Raw genomic sequence first — 25344 nt, 5'->3', positions numbered from 1 at the left:
CTCTTGTAAATGGAGATTTACAAAAGTTACTGGTAGAACTTACCAAAATGAAGTATCACAATGCATAAAACAAGAAACTGATCCACAATACAAGTATTTTCACCAGCATTTTACAGCAGGAAACTGTACTAACAACTTGTAGATTCCAGTGTTGTGAGGAACTTGACCAGAAATAAAGGCACAATCACCTTTAACTGGCATCACCCACATTACGAGTGCATTTGTTCATAAAAAAAGACCTGCCTGATACAATCTTTCAGTTTGCAGCATTTCAGTGCTAACACAGTGTACTAATTGGTCCACACAGTACCTCTCAGACAGATGACAACACTTCAAAAACACTGATCACATCGAGGACAATATACATGTTCTTAATAGTGAAGTGTGCAGTATTATTTCAACTAGAAGGCTTTCTGCTGCTTAAATACTTCCTTACTTTTTTCTTCTTTCCAACCAACTAATCCTAATTTAAAAAAAAAAATTATGTTTTGTCATCCCACCTTACCAATAACCTCTGTGCCACATACACAAAGGCAGTATGCAGAGAAAATAAACTGAATCACTTTAATGCTCATATTCATAAAGATAAGACCTTTTTCATTCATGGTAGCAGTTTGTCTAAAAATCTGCAGAAAACTAATGCAGTATGTAATAATGGTTAAAAAAGGGCAAATCAAAACTTCATCTTCTAGGTAAGGTCAAGAAAGTATTTTTCAGGTTTAGGTACTTACTGTCGTATACATTTTTTGCTGTAAGTCAGTCACAGATAATACTCCCCCCTGCCACCCCCAGTTAAGTCAGAGTAGCACACAGGTTCAAACAGGAAAACCACACAGACACTGTTGGAAGATGAACAGTATTTTACTTCCTAGGTCTCTCATCCAACCTCCAAACACACAGTACTTAAGACCACATGAAAAAACCCTACAATACATTAAGGAGATAAAAGGGCACTTTTTTTTTTTTCATTAACATAAGACTTGAATCCTGAAAACTACTCACCTAAAATGAGATGAAGCTTTGTATCTGTCTGGAAGGCATAATGTAATGTGACCAAAAATGGTGATTGCCTAATGTGCTCCAACACTTGTCGTTCTGTCCTTGTGTGTTCAGTTGTTTTGGCCTTTTGAACTATTGTTGCTTTCTTCAGTACTTTCATGGCATACAGCTTTCCAGCATCATGGCCGCTTACTTTCCTTACTAGGAACACTTTTCCGTAGGCTTAAAAAAGAAAAAGTGGGGAAGAAAAAAAAAAAACACAAAACAAAAACACATAACAGTCATCTACTTGTACTACAGGTCTGGCCGATATCGTTATTATTTCAACTACTCATTATTATGGAAAACAGTAACTATTCAGGCTAAAATCTTACAGAACACTTTTGTTTCAGACGGAACCTTTCTGAGCAAAATTTCAACCAAATGAGCTTAGTGACTGAACACAGCAAGAGTGTGAAAAACAATCACAGTTTCAGTATTTAAAAACAATTTTAAAAGCTCACAATTTCTTCCTTTGTAATAACCTAAAACTGCCACACCTAGAATTTATCAAGAGATTGGAGTAAAAGAGTTGCTATTTTTTTGTCCTCAAAATAATTTGCCCATACTGGCACAACTTATATGCTTTCATTACTGGCTTTATACCACTGAAGTTCCAAAAACCCATAGAAAAACCAATGAACTCTTCCCATCTGTATTTAGTACATAGAAACTTTGAGTTTCCCACAGTGGACTTAAATGAGAATAAGTTAGAGGAATTCTCTCAAAAAGAAAGTTTTCTGAACACAAACAGTAAAACACATAGTCACCAGGACCAAAAGGTAGTCTTTCCAGAGTTTTAAATTATTGAATCTAGGTGTTCTGTTTACATATTTGGTTAAAAATACACTCCATCCTGGAGTATTAAGTAGTAAATGTGGACTCTATAAAAAAAAAAATAAAAAAGCTCCTGGGAACTTACACAAGTAAATTTGATACCTCTACTAGGCAAATCTGTAGAAACAGCAAAGATTAGAATTAGTAGATACACAAAGAGGATATTATGTGAAAAAAATAGTGTTACTTTTGTAGATGATAACTATTTCTATTAATAATTGCTCAAAGGAATCCGGAGGAAGGAGAATGATATGGTTGACTCCTTTAGATTTTTCAAGTTCCCTTAAAAAAGGGTCTTAAAGACACGAAACAATCACTCAACAATGAAGATGCATATTAGCACAAAAACCCCAAAAAGGTTAAGAACAAAAAAAATTCAGCTTTTTTCACTGAAAAGAGGTCACCACAAGAATTCACCCTGCCTGATTCAGTCCTATATGAACAGTGAGGAAGCTGATTTTCTTGGTTTAGTAAATTATCCACTACAACAGAAATCAAAGCTGACTGCTGAAAACTGTATCACAGTATCAAAATGTTAAGCACCTGAAAAATAAAATGGCAGATAAAATTCCAAGCAGGTAAAGGAGTAATCCACATGAAGTAAGATAATAATTAATTGTGCATAGTGTTATAATGGAGGGGGCGGGCGGGGGGAAGATACCTGGAGTTACCACAGACAACCCTATGAGAAAACACCAGTGGTAATCCAAGAAGCAAATAGAATGTTAGAACTTCAAGGAAAGTATTGAAGGGGGAAAATGACACAAATGTACAATCCCCCAAACCTCCAGCACAAACCCAGCAATCCCTGATGCTGTGGTATGAAATCTTTGTGTGCTTGTATCTTGAGTGATGCACGCTATTTCGGTCTCTCCCCTCTCCTGTCTCTTTTCTTGAGTTAAAAATCAAAAATTGTATGAAGGTAAAGAACATTTTTTCATTATTTGTAGAAATAAGTAAAGGTAATAAATGAAATCATTAGGCATCACAAATACAAACTGCCCAAAACACACAAATATGTGGTTAGGTTATGGAACTACTGTTACATTACAGTGCAGATGTCCTAGATGAGTTCAAAGAGATTACATAAATCCTTGAGGGAGAGGAACACAGAAGAGAATCTCTGGCTCAGGCAGACCCCAAACTGCAGGCTGCTACAGGTTCACTAAGGAAGCCATCATTGCATGCCTCTCTATGTTCTTGTAGGGTCTCCTTAAGGCATCATGAGAGACGGAAAACTGAACCAGCTGGGTGTTTTGTCCAACCCCTATGATTTAATCTTCACATTACTTTCTCAAAGAGAATGCTCAAGTATCTCAATACTGTAAATACACTAGCCAGGGTATACTGTCCCAATGCAAGACGCTCAAATTTAGTTAGTCTTTAGAAACGCTACATAGCATACACTGCTCCCAGTAAGGAATTACATGAAAACTGGGGAAAACCTGGAGTTACCAGACAGGTAATAAACAGTTTTAAGTTATCAAGTGACATGCAGGTTTTTTTCCTACAGCTGAGTTGGGCTTCATTCAGTGTACAAACGTGATAGTGCTCATGTAATGCTCAGTTCTTTACCTGACTCATCACACCCTAAGGAATCATGCGCTTGCCCTCTTTACAGAACCTATTATTCCCAGAGTTTTCATAAAACGGGTTTTCACAACATGTCTGTGAAGAATCGCAAACAGAATCAGAACAGGTTAGTTGTAAACATATCTTTCTATTTTGGGGAGATAAACGTGAGATAACATTTTGAAAAAGATTGTCCAGGGTAAGTATTATATAGCATTTCACAACCTTAACTGTAGTTATGAGATCTCAAGTATGTGTAAATCAGACTCAATAGTTGCCAATTGATCTTCAAGAAATGGATAACCATAGATGTAAACAGATTACTTCAGTAAAACAGGCATGGGCCATAAATCCTGTCATGATGTACAGACACAAGTGATCTGAATCAAAGTTGTACAGACCATAATATTGTGACCACATTAATACTGTTATACATATCATGATTTTAATGTTATCACCCTATTAGTCCAATATTGGATGTTACATTATTTTCAGCATCTGAAAAACAGACCTCTACTACCAAGAGCATTGGTTTAAGAACGCTACTTACAAAAGTAGCATTTACATCTTAAGGAGTTACTTCTCAAAAAATGTAGGTAACACTTCTGCATTCTACTAATACGCAACAAAAACAGTGTGGAGAATGGCCTTAGCTTGCATTTCTCAACTCCTTAAGGGAGCAACCCTAGTTTTCACCCATCTTCAGCTGGAGCTTAACATTGGGCTTTTCAGAGAGGTACAAGGAAGTTCCGTTTCCTTCATGTTTCCCAGCAGAAGTTTTCTTAGGTTCCCAGGAAACAACAGTTTTATCAGAAATGTTGAAGCACATTAAGTTAAGCTACAGTAAATTAAACAAAAGCCCCTAGATTTTAACACTTGGCTACCTACATCTTTAACCACACTTCATAAAAACATACAATAATGCATCTTAAGTGGCAGAATGCTAGCAGTATGTTAACATACTACAGCTTTACATACAGCACAGGAGAAAATTATCTGGTAAGTGTAATAGGTGTAAGGAAATCTCTAGAAACTAGTGTTATCATAAAATAATTTGCAACATAAAGCTTCACCATGGTACAAATTGTTTCTTCAGAAATCTGAAAAGGACTGACAGAATGATGAGGACTCTCAGCAGTTTTGATGAGAACAAATCTTAAGTAGCACTATTTTAATCAAATGACTCATGATATATTCAACACCAGAATCTCTGATATCACCGTGAGAAATCTACTTAAAAGACAACAGGGCAAAAACAATTCATTTGAGTGGCAGCAAGGAGAAGGCACATAAGCTAACTGCAAGAATACCCATACCTGATCATCTTATTTTAGAAACACTTCTTTAATTTCTCAGAGACACACATTTTAATATTCATTCTCATATAATCTCATGCACATCTCAACTATTTCCAGGAAAGAAATTTTTAGCCAGCAATATATCCACCACAAAGAAACGCAGACAGCCACCAAATATTTGCCCCCAAAATTCATTAAAAATATTTTAAATTATCAAAGAACTAAGACTATATAATACATACTATATATATATAAGTATACATACACAAACTACGTTACAGTGACTTTGCAGTTTATTAAAAGCAATAAAGATCTAAAGTAAAATTTAAAAAGCACTTATTAGTTGCTGATTGATATGGATATCAGGCCTGTAAGATTAATAAGAGATTTCATACCAACAATTTATACCAAATTTCCACTTAATTTGTGAGGCAGCAAAATATAATTGCGGGTTAAAACTTTCCTTTCACTACTGCCTTTTTCCTGAATACACATTCATTCTAACACACATCATCATAACTAACAATAAAGCGAGTCATTTGAATATTCTAAAGTACATACTTGCTGAAAGACAATGAATGAAAAATATAAAGTATTCTTTGCTTCTTTATTCTTTCTGTATAGATGGAAGCATATTAAGCCATTGCATCGTGCCAGCTAATTCTTACAGAGAAAGAGGCAAGCAATTCTTATTGTTTAGAGCACACAGGATGGTTTATGCAGCCTTCTAAACTCATCAAAACTTGACATTTGTATATGGACAGTTTGAAAGCAGTGTTTTCAAGTGTTAACATAAGCTACACCCCTTTCTTACAATTACCTTTCACTGTCAATGTTAGAATAATCATGAGACAACAATAGCCAAAGGCTCAGAAATACAAACTATTTAATGATTTGAATAACTTTCACTGTATTCTTACATGGTATATTCTTAATGATCTCTTTCCTCCGCACTTTCTATTGTTAAAATAGTCTTTAGGTTTAACCTTCCTAAAGGATTTGCAGGCAGAACTCTCACTGCAAAGGTATGTGTCCATCTGAATTAACATTTGGGATGTGGCAAAGTCAGAGAGGCATATAGCTCTACCAGATAAAAACAGGGAAAAAAGCCAGGCCAAAGCCTTAACAAAGATCAAATAATACCATTCTGAATCAGCATTTCCAATTTTTCTTGTCTACCACCAAACTGTCAGAGACAAGACATTACCTGTCATCGTTCCTCTAAACATCAGATGGGCAAGAATCTTTAATGGACTTTTTTCAACATTATTATTTCCCCAAGAACAAGTTCCCTGTCCCATTAAACAAGTGAGTGAGAGATGATAAAAGAGAAAGGCAGAAAGTGACAGGGGAGGGGAAGTTGCATCATAAAATGTCCTTTCTATCAGCATTTTGCTTTTGTGCTTTTTTTGTTCTTTTACTTTTTAAAAAAAGCTAAAGGTAAATGTTATTACAGTAAACAGGTATGGCAGGCAATACATGCCTAACTTTTTTTTTCTTTTTTAAAGAAAGTAAGTTTTTAGAAGAAGGCTCTCATAAGTAGGACAATCTACAACTGGTTAAGCATGCTATTCATTTTTAATTATTACAAAAATTAAAGGTAAATTATTTTCTTCAAAATTGCTTTGAAGGCACTGCATACTGCTGAAGTCAGATGAAGTCAGAACAATTAACCAATAGCTGCCTGGATCATCTTCTTACTTCCTTCTTTCCTTCTTAAATGTAGGACTGCATTTGCTATTCTCTCCAGTTATACTGAACCACCTCTGACATTAGTTCCAGTAAGAATTTTTGCTACTGATCTGCAATTTGATGTCCAGATTCTTTCAGAATTCTCTGATGGATGAATGGGACCAATTTGTCCAGGTTTCAGGTTCTTAGATTGTACACAGTCCCCTCTTTCCAGTCTGCTCTTCATATAGAAGAACAATTTCCTATTTCCAAACTGTCTCTTATTGGCCATCCCACCTTCCATTCAGTATTCACGACAGCTGTCCTCAGCAGAAAGTAAAATATTTATTGGAGTTTGGAATTACTTTTAGATACTCCCTAATTTTGGTTCACTCTCCTGAGCACAGTAAACCTGCTTCTTTCTTCTTCCTCCTTTTATGAGAGGAGAATATTTTATATTTTCTTCAACATGCTTTGAAAGATCTAACCTAGTTTCACAGCATTAATTTTATCAGGATAGTTTCTGACCTCTTAGATGAACTTCGTTATACCCTCTTGCATAACAAGATTATTGAACAGATTATTTAAATCTGACATTCATCCTACCAATTTTCTCCCCTTCATATGAATATACCCTTCAGATTCTAAGTATCCTCTACATGTAAGGAGAATATCCTTCCCATGTAAGCATTTAATTCCAAAAGGTCACGTAAAATGTTCTCTTTTATATATAGCAGTTATATTTTTGTTTCTAATTATTTTTTTATGTCTTCATTAGTGCACTGTAGTTCAAGCAGCAGATCAGATTATTAGAGTACATGCTCAGGAACCATTTGCATTGTCTCTTCATAAGTACAGTTGAAAAAATGCCATTTCCGTTCTGTCATTAAAATCGGGAAAAGCAACAGTCGAGTAGAAAAAAAAAAAGGAATAATCTGTACGTAGAAAAATGCGTGACCCAGTATGCACTCTACATTAACTTTTTTTATTTTATTTTAAAAACACATTTACAAAGAATGAAGCAAATAAGCCAAGTGGGAGTGCATAAGCCAACACAGCCACCTTCTCGCGTTGTTCCCTTCATGGCTTTGAGAAGCAGTCAGATTACTTTGCTGTACAGTAACCTTGTTCTATAGAATAGACAGTAGTTTTCTACGTCACAGGAAAAAAACTTTAACTAGATAGAAGGGACAGCTGAAAATGAATTCAGTGGACAGGAAATCTGAAAATTCCAAATTAGCAATGCTATACAGTAACAGAAGGAGAAAAGGACTTAAAAAGAGACTGGGATTTCAGAAGCTATATACTGAGTAGAACATGGGCAAGTCATAGAAGTCAAGTACGCAATAATTTGCTCCCAAGAGCAACAGGCCCATTCTTAACAGCTTTCTTAACAGTGGCATACTTTCATGTATTTTGTTTTACTGATTTCTTCAATGGGGAAGTTTATTCTATTAATAGCTCCTTAATGCAATGTCAAAGGATCCAACCTAGATTAAAAGTCTACTAACTCAGATTTTTGCTTCCTTGTCTTTTTCTGTGAGACTCAGGTCATAAGAGGAACGTGTATAGTATGAAATTCTTTTAACACAAAAGCGCCAAATATAAGAAGCATGCTTCCAACTGGGAGTGTAAGAACAAACCAGACATAAAGGAATGCAAGAAAGAAATGCAAATTAAAGAAAATAGTAAGAAGTATGAAATTATGCTAATCCATAGCATGAAGAAAATTTTTATCACAAAAAAAAAAATCACTTCCACAGGAGAAACATCAATACATAAGGATACTATTTCTAATAATCTTATCTGGTTTTGTCTTTTTAAAAAATAAAACTTAAAAATGAAGATTTTAGTAAACCTTCACTGCTGTTACCTGAAAAAACAACACCAAGTCTATATGAAACTACCACAATTACATACACTTAAGCAAGGTATCATTTAATTTAACATATTTTGGGTATCATCTTTAGTTATTCCAGTTGCTTCATAGCAGACTATATTTAAACTACTGTAATTAGTTAAAATAGCATCTACAGTCATCACTTAATATGACTGAGAAGTTCCAATATATTCTGCCTTGCACTACTGTAGATCATTTAAGTATCAGTTTGAAAACACTTCGTGTGCTGCATAACTCCACAGTGAAGAACTTTTAAACCGCATCACAGCTTTTATTTAGCATTAGCTATATTACAGTAATATTAGTAATACCCAAAAGCTCACACCAGGATAAAGCTTTTACTGTCAGAGTAAAGATAGCTGCTGCCTAAAAATATACAGCAACATGTAAACAGAAGCCATCAGATGCCCCCTTCCTTATTTTTCTTTAAACTGCTCCCAAAAAAGCAATAGTATCCCTTTTGTCTCTGTGAATCAAGTTGTCTAAAATGACCTCAACTCCCAGCCCCATCTTCAATTTCATAGAATTTACTAGTATAAAAGAACAGAGAAGTTCTCAATTTTCAGAAAATCTTAACACCCCAAAACAAAAAAACCCACAGTTCTCTCATTACCTCAGCCATAATTTGGGGGCAAGTCACTAATGGAAATACAACGGCTGTTTGGAGGGGTCTCTGGGTTCCAGGAATCACCCTGCCTTCCCCCTAGGCCCCGATTAAAAACAAAGTTTAAAAAAAATAAAGAAACAAACCACCAAACAACCCTCCTATACACACATACGCCCCATTTGAAATCCATCAAATTTCTGAAATAATGAAGTTACTTCCTTTTTCCTGGCTGAAAAGTGAAAGGCATTTAATAAGCACCTGCAACTTGCAATGTAGCCAACAGGAAGTTACTGTTCAAAGGGATGGCATTTAGCTTCACCATAATCAGATTGCCAACTATACATAAATAAAAATTAGTTATACACTGAAGAAAATATCCTCCTTTCTTATTCTAGTCAAATCAAAACTACAGAACAAGACAATTCAAACTCTTACTTATCAATACAGAAGGCATGCAAATATCTTCTGAACTTTTTCCTTATTTTTTGTGAGAGCAAACCTAAAGATGAAAACTGAAATGCAGACAAGTAGTTTTGTACAAAAGAGTACAAGTCCTAAATAAGGCCTTACTCTTGTACAGCATCATTTAAGACAAGTCTGCAATAAGAGCCTGCTATTCCAATATTTCTGACTTCTGTTACTGTGGTTATGTACAGTTATCTTTATGCTTCTTCTCATTCCCCAAGTAAACATATATTGTGGCACAAAGAACTGAGAAGTCCAAGTAGTCACACTCACTCCTCCAATCTCAATTTAAGTATGAGAACAAGAAGTTGCAGGCTTAAACAGGACCCTACGACTCATGACACAACATGCTTAAGATCTCATAGCAAAGCTTGCATGCAAGCAGGTGGCTAGAGCCTTATAAAGTTTTTGAAAAATAATCTCTCTGCTATGGAAGTTGTGGGGAAAAAAAGAAAGGTACATTGCACTGGGAAAGCATACATTCAGTAAGATAGCTAAGTAACTGAACATATAGCCCCAGACTTTTCACATCCAGCAGCAAAGTCTGCAGCATTTGTTTTCCATACTTAAGATGGAACGCTTACACAGTAATTCTTGTTATTGACAAGGTAGTTCTAGAACTTCCTAAAAAATAAGTTTTTCACAAAGAGGTTTGTATGGTATTAAATTAACAACAGAGTCAATTTGTGCAAGTTCTCCGTGGTTCTGTAACAGTAGGCCCAATACAAAAATTCATTGCACAATAGAACATTTCAGGATCATCTTAGCCAAATGGCCAATATCTTGCTTCAGTTTCTGTTCTGCTCTGTCCAGTCAATGAAAAGAACACAGCAAGTCTTCTGACCATAACAATTAGAAACACACTTAAAGTGAAGATGGTGTTCAGAGCTCTATCAAAATTTTGTTGGATGACATTTACAGAAGAAACTTAACTCAGGTAGATCTTACTGTGAAACAATGTGCTTTCAGAAACCCCTTGCAAGAATGAGACGGGATTTTTGCTTATTGCAATCCCCAGAATGCTTGTCAAGCCAGGAAATTAAACATCCTCAGCAAGAACATCTAGGAGGCTTTTAAGAACAAGTCATTGTCAGGGATGATGCAGGTATAACTGACTGTGTCTAGGGCCAAGCAACTAGAAGACCTCTTCAAGTCCATTCCAGTCCTATTTTCAGCAATTCCATGTTATTGCAAACACTGACAATTCACAGATCACTTCCCAAAAACAGAACTAGCTCCATTCTGATCAGGTCAGTGGCATTTAATGCCGTCCAGCAAGCAACAACTTCTGACACACCTAGTGCACTAGTCTTAGCTGTGATACACTTAAGATTGAACAAAGCTTCTTGACTGTCCTGATGGTCTAGATTCCCAAACAAAAAATCTCAGGCTGTGATTGAAACTATATATTTTAAAAGTGCCACTAGCATTTCCTTAACAAAAAAAACCCCAACTATTCTTCCTACAAATGCCATTCCAGGATACCCAAGGTGACCTTGGATTCCTCAAGTTTGCAGGAATCTTGTAGTCAGTTCTTGAAATAGTTTCAAGTCTGCTAAGACAGAAGATGTTTCTGGAGCAATGTGACTACTAGAGCAGGATGAAGACAGACAGGCATGCTTCCTCAGCTTTTTCTTCCTCTTCACACATACACACACTGACAGTCCCATTGTCAACCCATTGAAGTAGCTTTTTCTGAAAGGCATCACTCGAAAATTACCCTGTTAACCCAAGTGAATAGAATAGCTTTGCACTATGAGCCTAAGAACTACCTGCTATGATTAAGAGTATCCCACGCCAACTGAGGCAAATGGAAGATTCTAGTGGGCAGGTTGGTAGGATTTAACATAATCAAAAAGATGAATGAACCTGGATCTGGTGGTCAAGAAGATTAAGTATTTGTACTTAAGCAGTAAACCGTGAAGACTTAGCTGTTTCTGTACTCTTGAAAAATGTACCTGCCATGAGGTCAGCAGAATCCACAGTAACTACGGTAAAGGTAAAGGTGGCAGGGGGAGATCGTGACCACCAACTCAACTGAGGCACTATGTAAATTACCCTCCACTCTTCCTAGGAGCATGTGCGCCAGTTTGAGTATGTGTAACCAATAATAAGCAATGTGGTAATTACTAGCCAATGAACGTAAACTTGGATGGGTTCTCTATTGTGTTTGCTAATCATGTAATGGGATAAATACATGGTGATTCCTCCGAGTGGTGTGCTAGCTTTCTGGAATACCACCTAGAACCCATATCTGTGCAAATATGCTACAAATAAAATACCTCTACTCCACGTGTATATCGGCGTGTTGCGCACCAGGTATACGATCCCACTTTTGGGGCAACACAAAGAGAAATTTGGCTAATCTGTTCACGAAGGAGGGCATGGAAGGTAGAAATGAATGACAGGCAACAGTTTAACAGCAGTAAAAGGGGTATTTCAAAGGTATTGCCTACAGACAGTAGGAGAAGGTCAGGCTATTACTTGTCTGAACTTGAAGACTGACACTTAGGGAACCACCAAAACTTAATTTGCATTTCAAATGCAATAGTTATAATATTAAGGTGATCTCAGACTAATGGCAATGGTAAGGAAAAAAGAAAAAAATTCAGGCATGGGACTGGTTTTCTTATACACACATACATATAATTAAAAATCCAGCCAATGTTTCCATCAGCAAGAGAAAAAGGCATCCTCACATAAAAGCATAGTTATAAATAATTTCATTTTTGACAACCCCACTCAGACCAATACTGACCACTTCAAAACAGCATAGCTGCTTCTACTATGAATATGCAACATATATCTATGAATATTAAAGCTTCCTTGCCTCTACCACTAACTACTGAACAGCAAGGGTTGAATTGTTAAGCCTGTTAAATTTAAATTTAAAAAAAAAATTCCTGCAGAAACAGAAAAATATACTCTCAGGTGATTTAACAGCTTAATGAATTTACAAAAGAATCTGCATGACACCTAAATGTAAGAATCAAAAACCTTTCCTCTTCTCACTGATGTAGCAGCTTGTGCAATTATAGCCTCACTGCTAGCTGTTAATGGTTGATAACACCCAAAATTTAGTATATCATAACTAACTTATAACTTCTACAGACCTTGATGATAGTCCACCTTCATGATTATCCCAATCTACTCAACACTGCATCTAATACTGACAAAAAAAGAAAAAACGTAAACGCACTAAGAAGAATTAAAGCCATTATTTTCGGTCTGTGTAGTGGCCGCTCTGAGTGTCCCTTTAAAAAAAGGGGCAACAAAGCTTTTTTTTTGTTGGTTACAGTCAGCAAGCCTACAACATCCTACAAATCTCCAACATTGCGCTGAAATCCACAATAAGAGAGTGAACAGTTTCCACATTAAAAACTACCGGGATTCAAATAGGACAGAAAAACCAACTACTAGAGCCAATGCCAACTCTAAAACATACAGTTACAGAGTGGAGTATCCTATTCAATTATGTACTAACACTACTGGTTTATTTTCAGAAATTCATTAAGACATAGTCTAAAAATTTAATGAAACTATCAAGGCCGTGCCTTAACTTAGATCAGATTTTTCATGAACTGTATTAAACAGCTTGATTTGTGACTATTTGTTTCTCATTTTTTTGAAAAAAGTTCATCTTCTAAAGTGCTGTAAGCTAGAACATGACCTTAAATTTTGCATAATTTGTGAGAAAAAAAAGTGAAGAAAATTATTCTATGCAATACTAATTTTGCTATGCAAATTATGCTATGCAAGTGATCTATATTCCTCAAGAATGTTCCAATTACCAAAACCTCAGCTAGAAAACAAAACTATACTTAAAAGTAATGCTTCCAACAATTAACTTAGAAAAACAGTGTATCTTACCCCCTGTTCCAAGAACTTTAAGGAGTTCAAAGTTTTCAATGCCAACTTTCTCTGCATGGCCTGTCAAATTTGCTGCAGGGGAAAAAAAAAAATTCATGTCAGGTATGTAGTACACTGAAAGAACCTTCTGACATATTACTACAGATTCAGTAAAAACATACAGATGAATGAAATAAGCACCACTAAAAGGACATTCCAATTGCATACTGTATTCTTTCAACTTGAAAAGCAAGGGAGAGCAATCTTCTCACTGACAATGGTGTTCCCGGATGTATACAAATCACAGAACAATAACTTAAGCCTATCCAGCTTGTATACACCACCTTTAATGCTACCATGGGGCACCTTTGAAAGAGTCTAGTTCCACCTTGTCTGTAATCTCTAATTGCATAGTTACAAACAGCAATCAGTTCATCCTTTAGCCCTAGCACCCCAAAAACTCTAATGTTCCTGGATTATATGGTGCTTAGGATGACTTAAGTAAAGCTCCAATAACTACTCATGCATTTAATACAGGATTGGTAAACCTGTAAACAATCTCCACTACTATCGAGTGGGAAAGACCTTGAATCTACATAACCAACAAATCTGGAAAAATCTAAGCTGCTACAAAGTTGTTTCATTTGTCAGGGAGTTTGGGAGGAGGGGGTTCTACATTTATACAAATCTAAACCACTTTTGAGTATTTTTTTTGTCTAACATTTTTCGAAGCAGGGAAGTAAAGAGCCCTATTTGAAAAAGGAACTGTTGTTGGTGGGTTGGGTTGGTTTGTTGTTGGTTTTGTGGGGTTTTTTTCTTTTTATAAGCTGATAAAAGAAAGCCTTAAGCATTCCCATTTTTTCCATCTTCATTCCTGTCTTAATACCACCCATCCATTGTTATCAATATGACCGCAGGCGATTCAGCAAAGCTGCTCATTGAAATGATCCACGTAAAAGCAGCAAGGCAAAAAAGTAACAAAGTTTGATTATTCTTAACCAAGTTCAGCTCCCTCATCCACTTCAATGAGCAGCTGCACAAACAGTTTTACTAGCACAATTAAGAATGCAGCATCAAGCAGCAGAAGCTGCATAAGCTGGCATGGCTGCTAAAAGAATGCCTCTCAAGAGCAACTTCAAGCCAAACTATATGTCTAAAGGCTAGTAAAAGAAGGGGGGGGAAGGCTTAGGAAAGATGTGCAAGAAGCTTTCAGTAGCAGCACCACCGATTTCAAGTACAAAGATCTCCTAACCAAAAGCGATACCCTCTTTGATAGGAGATGCTGAAATTACCTTACTCCATTCAACAGAAATTCTCATTTGGTTTGATATTTCTAAGAAACCTTATCAAGACAGTGTGCTTTCCAAATTAATTATCAAAATGTATCGTTAATCTCCATTCACAGAACTGTAGTAACTCAACAATGCAAAACAAACAGAAAACTTGAAGCTTCAGAAAGTCATCTCTCTGCAAAGGAGGAACAAGCATAAAAAAATCCAAACACTAAACAAATGAAAAAGCAAATTCGTGACTTATTCCAACAATCCTAGGAATCTGTACACATACACAAAATGCATCTAGTCTGGGTAGGGCAACATTAGTGCTCCCATGCAAGGCACGAATGAAATTGCAACTAAAATATTATTTTCAATTCTTATCATTCATCTTTGCGAGGGATTAATCAAACTTAGAGTACACGCAGAGAGACTACTTGAAATTACTGGGAGATTAGAAAGTCTTAAAAGAGCTTTCAGGCTTTTTTCGTTGTACAAACAGAAGTACGCATGACAATGATTTCTGCAAATCTGCAGGAATCTACAAGCTATCCTAATGCTACATGTAAGAAAAGAAAACAAACACACAAAAAACACAAAGCACAGTGAAGTTATTATTAGAGAAATATTACTTTGGTGATCAGTTCCATTTTAATAATATGTACTAGGCAAACCAGAATCATTAGCAAATCAACGAGGCAATACGCACCACATGAGTTGAACTGGAGCTTGCTGTACTATTTTCACTGCAAATAGAACAAACACTGTCGCTAGTGCTACATCACAGTCACTGCTGAAGTCAGCAGTAAGATGCACTTGTGCCAAGAAAGAAGTAATAGCAGGTAAGGGAAATCTAGACTGAGTTAGTGTCTATATAATTACAGTAGGTCATGTCACAGTCAGAAAGCAGTCTGCCTTGAAGCAACTTAGCATTACGTATTACTCTTCTTAATAAGTACTGAGAAAGGTACTCCATGTATACAGTTGTAAAATGTCTTTCCTGCAGGAGTCAGGGACTATCCTAAAGAGACCAGGGCTAGAGTGTCCACAGTTTTAATGAAGCAGTGGATGTCACTGAAGAATGCAGGACATAGAACTTCTCTGGATAGTAGCTTAAGTGCGTGCTGCATTCAGAACAGGAAGAAATTTTTCACTGAGAAACCCACTGATTTGGATCTTCCATTATGGAGTACTCCAGAAAGGTTTTACCATCTCACATCCTCTAAGAGCTGTCAGCAGGCGGCTTTTCAATTAAACACCCTTACAGAAAGCAAAACAGTCATTTAATCCTGCCATATTCTTGGAACTGAATAGGAAGACTGAGAGAGTGGAACACAAGGAGAAATGCTGCACCTCCAGTAACAGGCTGAAGATTTGTCATGCTGGCTGTAGTCCTAAAAAGAGATCAACTCCAAACTCAATTCATTAATCTAAACTGTACCATAAACTCAATTTAACTCGCATTCCATATTCAGTAACATTAGTAAAACCTTACCCACCTTAATGAGGTTCCACAGTAAAAAGCTAAGAGACGGCTAGTTTGGATTATTATGTATTTGTTTCAATGTGAGCTGTAATTTTGCACTATCCACTTAATCCCATTTTTACTTCCATTTAGGATGTTTAATTGCCTTATCGTAAAAAAAAAGTTAAATGCCTTGAAGGTTTTTATAATATTATTTTCATAGTAAAAGGGGAAAACTAAATCAAAAATAAGCATATAATCCCTATAAAATAAGTCCCACCTCATTGGTTTTGCATTATACTGAGGAAAAAAGCCATCCTGTAAGATCAGATAGCTAAAAGGTGCTGCAAAACACACAGAGGTATGATAGGACACTTGGCACATACAAACTCTGTTAGATTTACTCCCTATAAAGCAAGAAGTAGAATTACCATTAAAAACAAAAACACAAATAACAAATCTTCAAAGTTACAAGAAAAGATTAACAATTCCCAGAAAGTGCTTCTCACAATGTTGCCACAGGTGGCAATGGCTTGCTCCAGCCTCAGTTGCTGCACTCAGTCCATCTCTGAAGTCATACCCTGAGAAAAGCAAGCCGAAGAGCTTGTGTCTGTGCACATTCTTTCCAATGACACTGATAGAGCAGTTCTTTGTCTTCATCTGCCAAAACCAAGCAAAGCACTTTTCGACATTCTAGCTGAGATGAGGTACAGTTTCTCCAGAACCAAAGTCATTACACTGACATTTCCTTGAACTTGCTTTCAGGAGCATTAATCCCCAGAGACCAGTTATTGTATTCACTGGTCACTCTCAGGAACCCAAATGACCACTGCTGTGGGATCTTTCACAAGGAACACTTTCCACAATTACAAGACAACTGTTCCAAGTTTGAGAGGCTTTAAAGGATAGCAACAGGAAGGCCACTACTACTACCACTGACAGAACAGTGAAAGGCTTCTCGCACCCCACAGACATCACCACACTAGGACTGGTATCAGAACCTGACCCAAGAACTGCCTGTGCAACCTGCATGAAGACAATGTATCTGTCAACAGGACGTACACTCTAGCTTCTAGCTAGCAGTATTTCTAGCAAATAGTACCATAACACATCAGTGTACACAAAGATGCCATTCAGAAACACTGGCTTTGGGGAAGCTCTTAATTTAAGAATTGAACACAAGAAAAGGAGTTTTAGAAACAGAAAATTTACTTCTCCATGACCTTTTTCTTCAAGTCTGTTGATGCATCAGCTGAAGCGTACCAAGGAAGGGAACTAAGCTTGGACTAGAATAAAGTACTGCCCAAGTCAACAGGATGAGAGTTTCTCCACAAATGGTCTGAAGCTACACATCACACAGCAGTATAAAGGATGGTCATACATCATGAAAAAAAGGCAGTAAAGTGATGGCACCATCTAGAAGACAAGCTAAATGCATAGGTGCACAATTAGGAAGCTTCCATTTACAGATTTTCTACAGTAGTCCACAGATATCAGCATTGGACCAACATGGTAAGAAGGACAGTATGCAGCTGAGGGCAACTGCAAGATACAACAGATCAACCCAGAAACAGAGACTAAAGGGGAAAGGCCAAGACATCATGGCATCCATAAAAATAAAGAGGAAATAGTGATACTGGTCACAATCATCACCTCTGAAGGCAAAAAGAAAGCAAATATCTAGAAATGTTCCCAGTGAGATGACAAACCTCCACATGCAAGGACACCAATGCATGGAGATCAGTATTGTTCTCAGCCCCCTAGAAGTAGGACAGTGTGTTTAATTCTGGGAACCAGAACAAAGCATTTATACTTGATGGAGAACCTCCAGATGACATAAGAGACATGACTGTCACCTGCATTATATTTGAACTTTGAGACGGCCAAGTGTGAGCTAAGAACGGCGCAAGCTGGTACTGTGTAATGACTCTTATTTGCTTTTAATTGTACTTTTATGATCTTAAGAAATAATATTTCAACAGTGGTTGTTTTCAAGTTAAAATGTGCTGTGTCCTCTGTTTCTGGACTCCATTGCATAGAGGTTTTGAAGCAGACAAACTAGAGCTTCCCCTACTGAACTAGATCAAGCAACCTTCAAAGACAAGCTCTGCCTGAAAGCTGCGACTTGTCTCTGCTATTCTCTGCAACATGAGACCATCTCTGCTGTTTTATTGAGCAAAACAATGAACAATGAACCCTCAGACAATTTAGAGCAGAATAGAGAAAGCAAGAAGGAAAACCGGAGAAAAGATACTCTATAATATTTCAAACTATTAGGTGTCCAGTGGCTGGTACCAAGATCAACTTGATTCTAACCTGTTACTTCAGCCCATCTCCACTCACCTAACAGATCTACTTTTTTAAGTCACAGCAACAAAGAACAGATGCTGCTTTCAAAGTTATATGAACACAAACTCTAGATTATCACTTACTCAGAGTGAAGGGTGGGTGTTTTTCCTTGAAATTAAGCAAAACTAGCGCATTCCTTTCAGGGGGTAATGGGGGAAACAAAAAACCAAAAGCCACACAACTATTGCTTGTTAGACACTGAAGAAAATGCATCATGTTTTTATGCTATATATAAAATTATATTTCGACTGTAACTGGTTACTGCAACTGAGGACTATTTGTGAAGGGAAGTGAAAAATATTCCACAGTCCTTGAAGCGTGACAGACCATCACCAACTAGTAATTGTCAGGTCACTGAACAAGAGTACCATTTAATCAGGACAGGGAATTATCTTAAAGACTTAAAATGGAATTTAAAAAGCATACCATCTCAAGGACTACCTGCATTTTTCTTAGGCCAAAAAAGAATTTAGAGCAAAAGTAAAACATACACACAGTTCTGAACTCACATCAAAGAAGAGAAAATGCAATTCATGTTACTCTGAACTCTAGGGTCACAACCAAGGTAACTGCGGTGACAATGATTCATTCTCTATAATATTAGATGCTTAAGGAGAAGACAATCTGAAAAAAAAAAAATTTTCAAAATCTCAAAGCTGCTGATCCCATTCTAGAAGCCCTGGAAGCCAAAACTTTACGCAGTCAAAGATGACAAAGACCTCTGAAGTACTAGCTAAGCAGAATACAATATGTGGCAATTCAGAAACATGAAATGCTGTGGGACACATGACAGGAAACGATCGTTACCATTATGAAAATAGACTGAAGCTGCAGAAGTCTATCTCAAAGTTATCATTTGCACATCAGAAGCTGAAATAAAGATAAAAGTGCGGACATTCAAGAGTAACAATCCAGACTCACAACAGTCTGAATTGGAAAATGCTGCATGTAAACATCCACTTGCATTCACCAGCAGTAGCCCTTTCACTATTACACAGGTAATTTTGCTATGAGGTTTGTCATTACTGTGAGATGAATCACTATGAGGTCATCAAGACTCAACCTAGAAGCACCTCCATGGTTAGCTAGAAGCTTAATCTGCATTAACACTACACATCACATAATAGCCAAAAAACACCCAAAAGTAATTAGGCAAGATGCTAATGAATAAAGTTGCTATAGATAATCTAATACTGAACAGAACTGAAACAGTCAGATCAAAATATCAGGTATCTAAAGATTGTGCATATCTTTTCAAACAAGAAATTATATCTAAGTATAAGATATGAATCAACTTCTCTATCAATCAATTTCTCTATCGTAAGAAATCAGTACAACACTTCAAAAAAACCACCCATTTATTCGATCACAGGCACTTTGGACACAGAATTAAAAGTAACAGAACACAGATTAATTTATCAACAAAAGAGGAGCAACTTACAATTTAAATGTTGATGGAACGTATTTACATATTAGTTTATGCAGACATTAACCAGGAAGCTTAAGAATTATCTTCAGAATTACCCTCTTACAGGTAAAGCTTTTATAACCATCTGTCCAAGCTAGCATAAAACATTTGCAGACATGAACAAAAAATGGGAAGAGGAAACAGTCACAATAGATCTCAAAACAAAACACAAAAACAAGTAAGGTGACTGTGTGTAACATGAGTCCTTCATAAACCAGGTCATCTGCCTATCTACCAAATGAGTCAGAAGCAAAGAAATCTTAGCAGAGCTTGCACCTCATCATTAGGATTGTATAATGAAGAGAGAGAGAACACATGCGTGAGCAAGCGAGAGCGTGCACACGTGTTTACCATAAGATATCAAATGATGCCAAACAATAAGGGGGATCCAACTGAAACATTTACATGAAGAATATAGCTGCAAATCACACCCTCAGATACCCAGGCTCTCTCATATGCTTAAGCAACTCTGGCAAGTGTTTTCTGAATTGCCTCCTGAATAGAATCCTAAAGTGCGTTAAAGTGGCATGTAAGTCTCCTAATTCTTTTGTGGAATCCAGCATGAGCTTTTAAACCATCACATTTAGAATACATTGGAACAAAGCTAAACAGGCTGACAATGAAGACTGTGACTACTAGACCTCATTCATATTAGACATTTTATAGAATACCACTGAAGCAATGAGAGCAAAACGAGCAGTGGTACCAGACCCTTTTACAGATCATTTTAGCCAGGTATGTTACAATTACAAAGGCGGGGGGGTGGGGCAAGGGATGACAACACAAAATAACACAAAAGATCAGTAGTTATTTTCCTCCTTCATAATCAAAGCTTATCATAATCAAAGTTACAGAAGATAAATAATAAATTCCTAGACTACAAAACATTTTTTAGAAGTATTGATTCTGTAAAGAGTAAAATCCAGAGATTTAAGTTGTATTAATTTATTCATAAACTTACTCTCTTCAAACACTCCTTATACTTCCCACAGCAATATGAGAACACATATATTTTAGTGCTCAAAAGAGAAAAGTGAAGTAAAAGCAATCCGAGCTTTGAAATAATTCAACTATTAATATGTCCTGCTCTCTAAACAATATACAGAACTAGTACAGAGTCAAATTAGAAAAAATAAACCTGTGTCTACAGAAAATATCAATAAAAAAATATCTTTAAAACTTTCGTAAGAATGCTTCCTTTTAAAAATAAAAAACAGAATACTGTAGAGGTGCCCGGTACAGCTCCATAGCAAAAGTTGAATACTCTATTTAATGTGTGATTCATCATGGTTTTTTAGTCATAGAAATTTTCACAATGCCTTACGATGTAATATGAATTTTAAAAATAAAGGTTACAAATTCTAGTTTAAGTTCTCATTCAAGAAGGAGTAACTAAGAATTTGCAATAGTAAACGCTTCCAACACTCCATGTATTTATTGTCCAAAGCTTTTTATAGTTTCATACTGAGTTTTAAGTTTGACTATTTGACTCAAATAGAAGTTCCAAATTCTTCTGCCTCTGGAGTCCTGCATTAATACATGCCTTTTCACATGTCACGTGTTACAGTCAGAAAAATTGCAAAGTAAAGCAAGTTCTTTAGTCCAAAGTCTGTGAGAGCATTAAAATGAATCCAGTATCCTCTTCAAAACAGACCTGCCAAAAGGACAAGAATAACGTCTTAAAGCAAAACAAACAACACATATACTGCCTATTGCCCATAAAGTCATGGAATGTATCACAAGTTCCCTTCAGGATCACAGTTTTGCTGATCTCTGCCTCTCACTGGCCAAAGCACAGAGTGTACATGCATGCTGCAAGATGGGTAACTTCCTACCTAGTCACATACACAGAAGGTTCAGGATCCTTTGAACCTTATTTTATTTTTTCCCCTGAAAACAACAGCTATGACAGAAGCCAACAGGAGGTGGGGTGGAAATCTCACTGTTAACAGCTCTATTTCCTTCTTACCTTCCTACATCAAAAGTCTTTCCCTCTCTGCCCATATCCTTCCCTATCAAACAAAAAAATTTCTCTAATAGGCTTTACATTTGCTGTTGTTCAGTTATACAGCATTACCAGGAAACACGAAGAGATACTATTTTCACTCTAAATAATACATAACTTCTCAGGTCTCCAAAAAGATTAGAAGTTGTACTAACTCTGAGGTTAGCCTTCAAAAAATAAAACCTTTTCCTTTACAAGATTCCAGAAACAGATGCTGCACAAAACTTCATTTGCTTATTATTTTCACTGGAGGGTTTCAGTGCAGATCAGAGACAGTCACTACTTCCTACCATTTGATCTTTGGCATCTTTATTTCTTTTACTTCCTGAAAAGAGAAGGTGATTCCACTTTCCCCAAAAACTAATTTCCTTCCCAAAGTGAGAAAAGAAAGATGGTGACTATTCTGAAGTGGCTGAATTGTTATGTTTCTATCAAGGAAGAAATGGCTTGTGTGATTGGGGGGGGAAGGTAAAAAAGTTACTAAATACATTAGGAGAAAATCATTATTAACTTCAATGTGCCCTATAAGTCACTGCTGTGTCTAATCTGAAAAATAACTGAAGGAATAATCCTTGCATGCTTACAGTTTCTCCAGCAGTAGGGGGACATTCTGATTCTTTGCATCATTAAAATAAAAATTGTATACACGGAGTGGTGCCCAGTATTTTCAATATACCAAATCACACGCCATCTCACAGAGGCACTCAAGTGTTATGCACCACAGTTCCCTCCCTATCACAGACCCAATCGACATGCCTATGAAGCGATGTTTTCTCAGCAATTGCTTTTTGGTCACACAATAGAGAGGTTTCAGGGCCCTAAGAATAAGAGATATAAAGCTACAATTAAGGTTGACCCTACATATCAAAGCCAGCACTGTAATTTCAAAGACAAAGTTTAAAAGAAGTCAAACCACGGTATGATAGGGTTAACAATCAGCTGGGAGCTGTGTAGAAATAGCACTACACATGCTCTAACTGTGCATTTTCATATGCCACAACGCTTGCTTGAAGGTAACAACAATCATCTGTTTCATTCTTGAAAATACTAATTTCATCTTGAACTCAAGTTTTACAGTATATTCACTTACTCACTTGACCATAATCAATGCCTGTCTCTTAACTAGTTTAATATTTTTAGAGCAATTTCAAGATCCAAGTAATTGCAAATGCAAAGTATAAGTATAGGTTCACCTGCATTTAGTTGATTTGAATACATAATTCTTTGTACTTTGAGTTTGTTATCAAGAGGTTCAAGCAACAACTTCCACTATATGAGACACTCCCTTCTCAAAGAAGCCACTATTTCTACCACAACAGTACATTCTTTCAAAGCACTGTGGAGACTGACCTCTTTTTCATCTGCCAACTGACAGCTACTTTCGATACGTAATTCTAAATCATTCAGTTAGTCACAGAGCTAGCAACATCAAAGAAACAACACAGAAAGGTGGGGAACACTGGCATCTAAACAAATCGCACGTTAAAAGGATATTCATAGTATACAACCTCAGTATTTAAGAACAACAAAGATCCTCTGGCTCCAATTCTAGTTCTTGCATGTCCCCTTACCCCCTTTCCCAATCATTTTGGGAAATAATTATTACCAAAAGTAAATAATCATGCTGCACACTTTAAAACTGAGGTGGGTTGACCCTAGCCAGCAGCTAGGCACCCACACAGCCAGACACAGTAAAAAAAACCTAAAAAAAATCCAAAGTATCCTACAGATTATTTATATAGAATCTGACTGCAGTTTTTCTCCTCAAATTATCATATCTCTGGGCATCGTGTAGCGACAAGTTCTGAAACAGTATCTTGATATGTCTTGCATAGCGATGACACTATTGACACCTTCAGGAGTAGGAGTCTCCCAGGAGTACATGACAGAGCAGCACACTCCTCCACCCTAATGCTCCAGAAATAGACAAGCCATTGCTAGAAAGCATTTTTCAGAAAGCAGAGTTTTCCAAATACTTAATAAGGAGAAGAGAATGAGAAGGGGAAAAGCAATCAATTCCTATTAAGTTGAATTTCAGAAGCTTAAAAAGACACAAACAAGCTTGAGAATTTTTAAATTAAAAGCAAGTATTCGTACTTCCTGAATCTACAAAGCTTTAAGATCAGGATCAAAATGGACATTGCTTATTATGCTATATTAGACAGTTCTTTGTCTAGTTTATATGATGTGTTTATTCCTCAATCTATCTTTAAATAACTATCCCACAGGGATATGTGCTGTTTCAACTTTTACAAAAGAAATCTAGACATAGCTAGGTATTTACAGAGTAAATTTATACATATATTTATACAGAGTATATGTGTTCCACTTCCTTTCCCTCTATCCCTTTTTCTCCTGCACACGGAAATCTAGCAACACCCAGTGAAACAAGTATGTTTTCCACCAGCTCTCCTGCTTCTTTTTGAGAGAAGGAAACTACTGTCCCTTTGGTTTCTGCGTAGCTATCAGGAAGAGCGCCTTTTTTATTTTTTTTATTTTTTTTAAGTTGCAGTGATAGCTACGTTCCGCTGGGGCACCTCCACAGAGCCCCCAGACCCGAGTGACAGAGGGACAGAAGGCTGAACGCGACTCAAGAGGCCCAGCACCACCACCTGCCTTGCCCATCGGCCTATTAGAGAATGCCAACTACCTTAACCCAGGGGAGCGGTTCTCAAACTTCTGCGATGAGCAGCATCGTGTACTTATTTTTATTTCATCACGAAGAAAAAAGAAGATGGAAGGGAAAAAGGAATGAAGGACACAGGTTAATAGCACCTCCATTGTCAATAAACACTGAGAATACACATCTTGATTATGTTTTGAAAGTACTTCTAAACGAACAGTAAAATCTAGATTTACTGCAGTATTCAAGTTGCCTGGAAACTTCTGAGAAGCCCAGAGTCCCCGTTAAAAATATATAAAGATCTTCCCCAACACAACAACCTACGACAGAGCATTTCTGCTGTATCTTGAAAGGTCATATATATTGCACGTGTGGAACTACTTCTCCAGAGCGTCTTCAACTAACTACTGAGCTACAAGAAGATTCATAGACTGAAAAGCCAGATAACTCTGCAGTTACATGTTGGCACATTTCCCTCCCTACAATTCCGGCATTTCACCGAGGTCAGAGAAAAGCTGTCACATAAGACGACATCATTTAGCACTGCAACAAACAGCCCCCCCGCCCCCAATACTGACAAAGCCATAAGAGTCAAACATACGATTTAAAAAAAAAATCTTTTAAAAAATGGCTAGCTCTTACCTCGAATCCTTTATCTACTTCAAAAGCGTCAAATACCACTGGGGAAGTGGGACAGGGGAGCCAAGTACGCAGCGCAAGTCCAATTGAAATACTTTCTTCGGAAATAGAAGAAGGGACCCCCGCCCCCACCGCACAGGCTCCTGCCCATTTCTTTCAGCTCACTCTCTTTTTCTTCCTTTTTTTTTTTTTTATTCTTTTCCCCTCACCGAGGTTTCCCTGCTGGTCCGTGTCAACTCTCTTGAACCTCCTTCCTCAGCACTTCTTCCTCAAGTCCCGGCAGC

General features: G+C 36.9%; 1 protein-coding gene across 1 annotated transcript in view; it reads right to left on the bottom strand.

Annotated features, from left to right (window-relative positions):
- LOC104616743 (ribosomal protein S6 kinase alpha-5-like) overlaps positions 1-13330 on the bottom strand; it is a gene marked incomplete at its 5' end in the record, with an annotated part of 39998 nt that extends 26668 nt beyond the window's left edge. The window contains 2 exons of the mRNA XM_010281854.1: positions 1003-1221; positions 13259-13330. Coding sequence (XP_010280156.1) covers positions 1003-1221; positions 13259-13330 — 291 coding nt within the window. The remainder of the gene's footprint in view (positions 1-1002; positions 1222-13258) is intronic.
- Positions 13331-25344: the final 12014 nt, after the last annotated feature.

Source organism: Phaethon lepturus, unplaced genomic scaffold, assembly GCF_000687285.1.
Source record: "Phaethon lepturus isolate BGI_N335 unplaced genomic scaffold, ASM68728v1 scaffold10952, whole genome shotgun sequence".
NCBI classification, from domain to species: Eukaryota; Metazoa; Chordata; class Aves; order Phaethontiformes; family Phaethontidae; genus Phaethon; species Phaethon lepturus.
The sequence above is the reverse complement of the archived record's forward strand: the minus strand, read 5'-3'. Positions and strand labels throughout refer to the sequence as shown.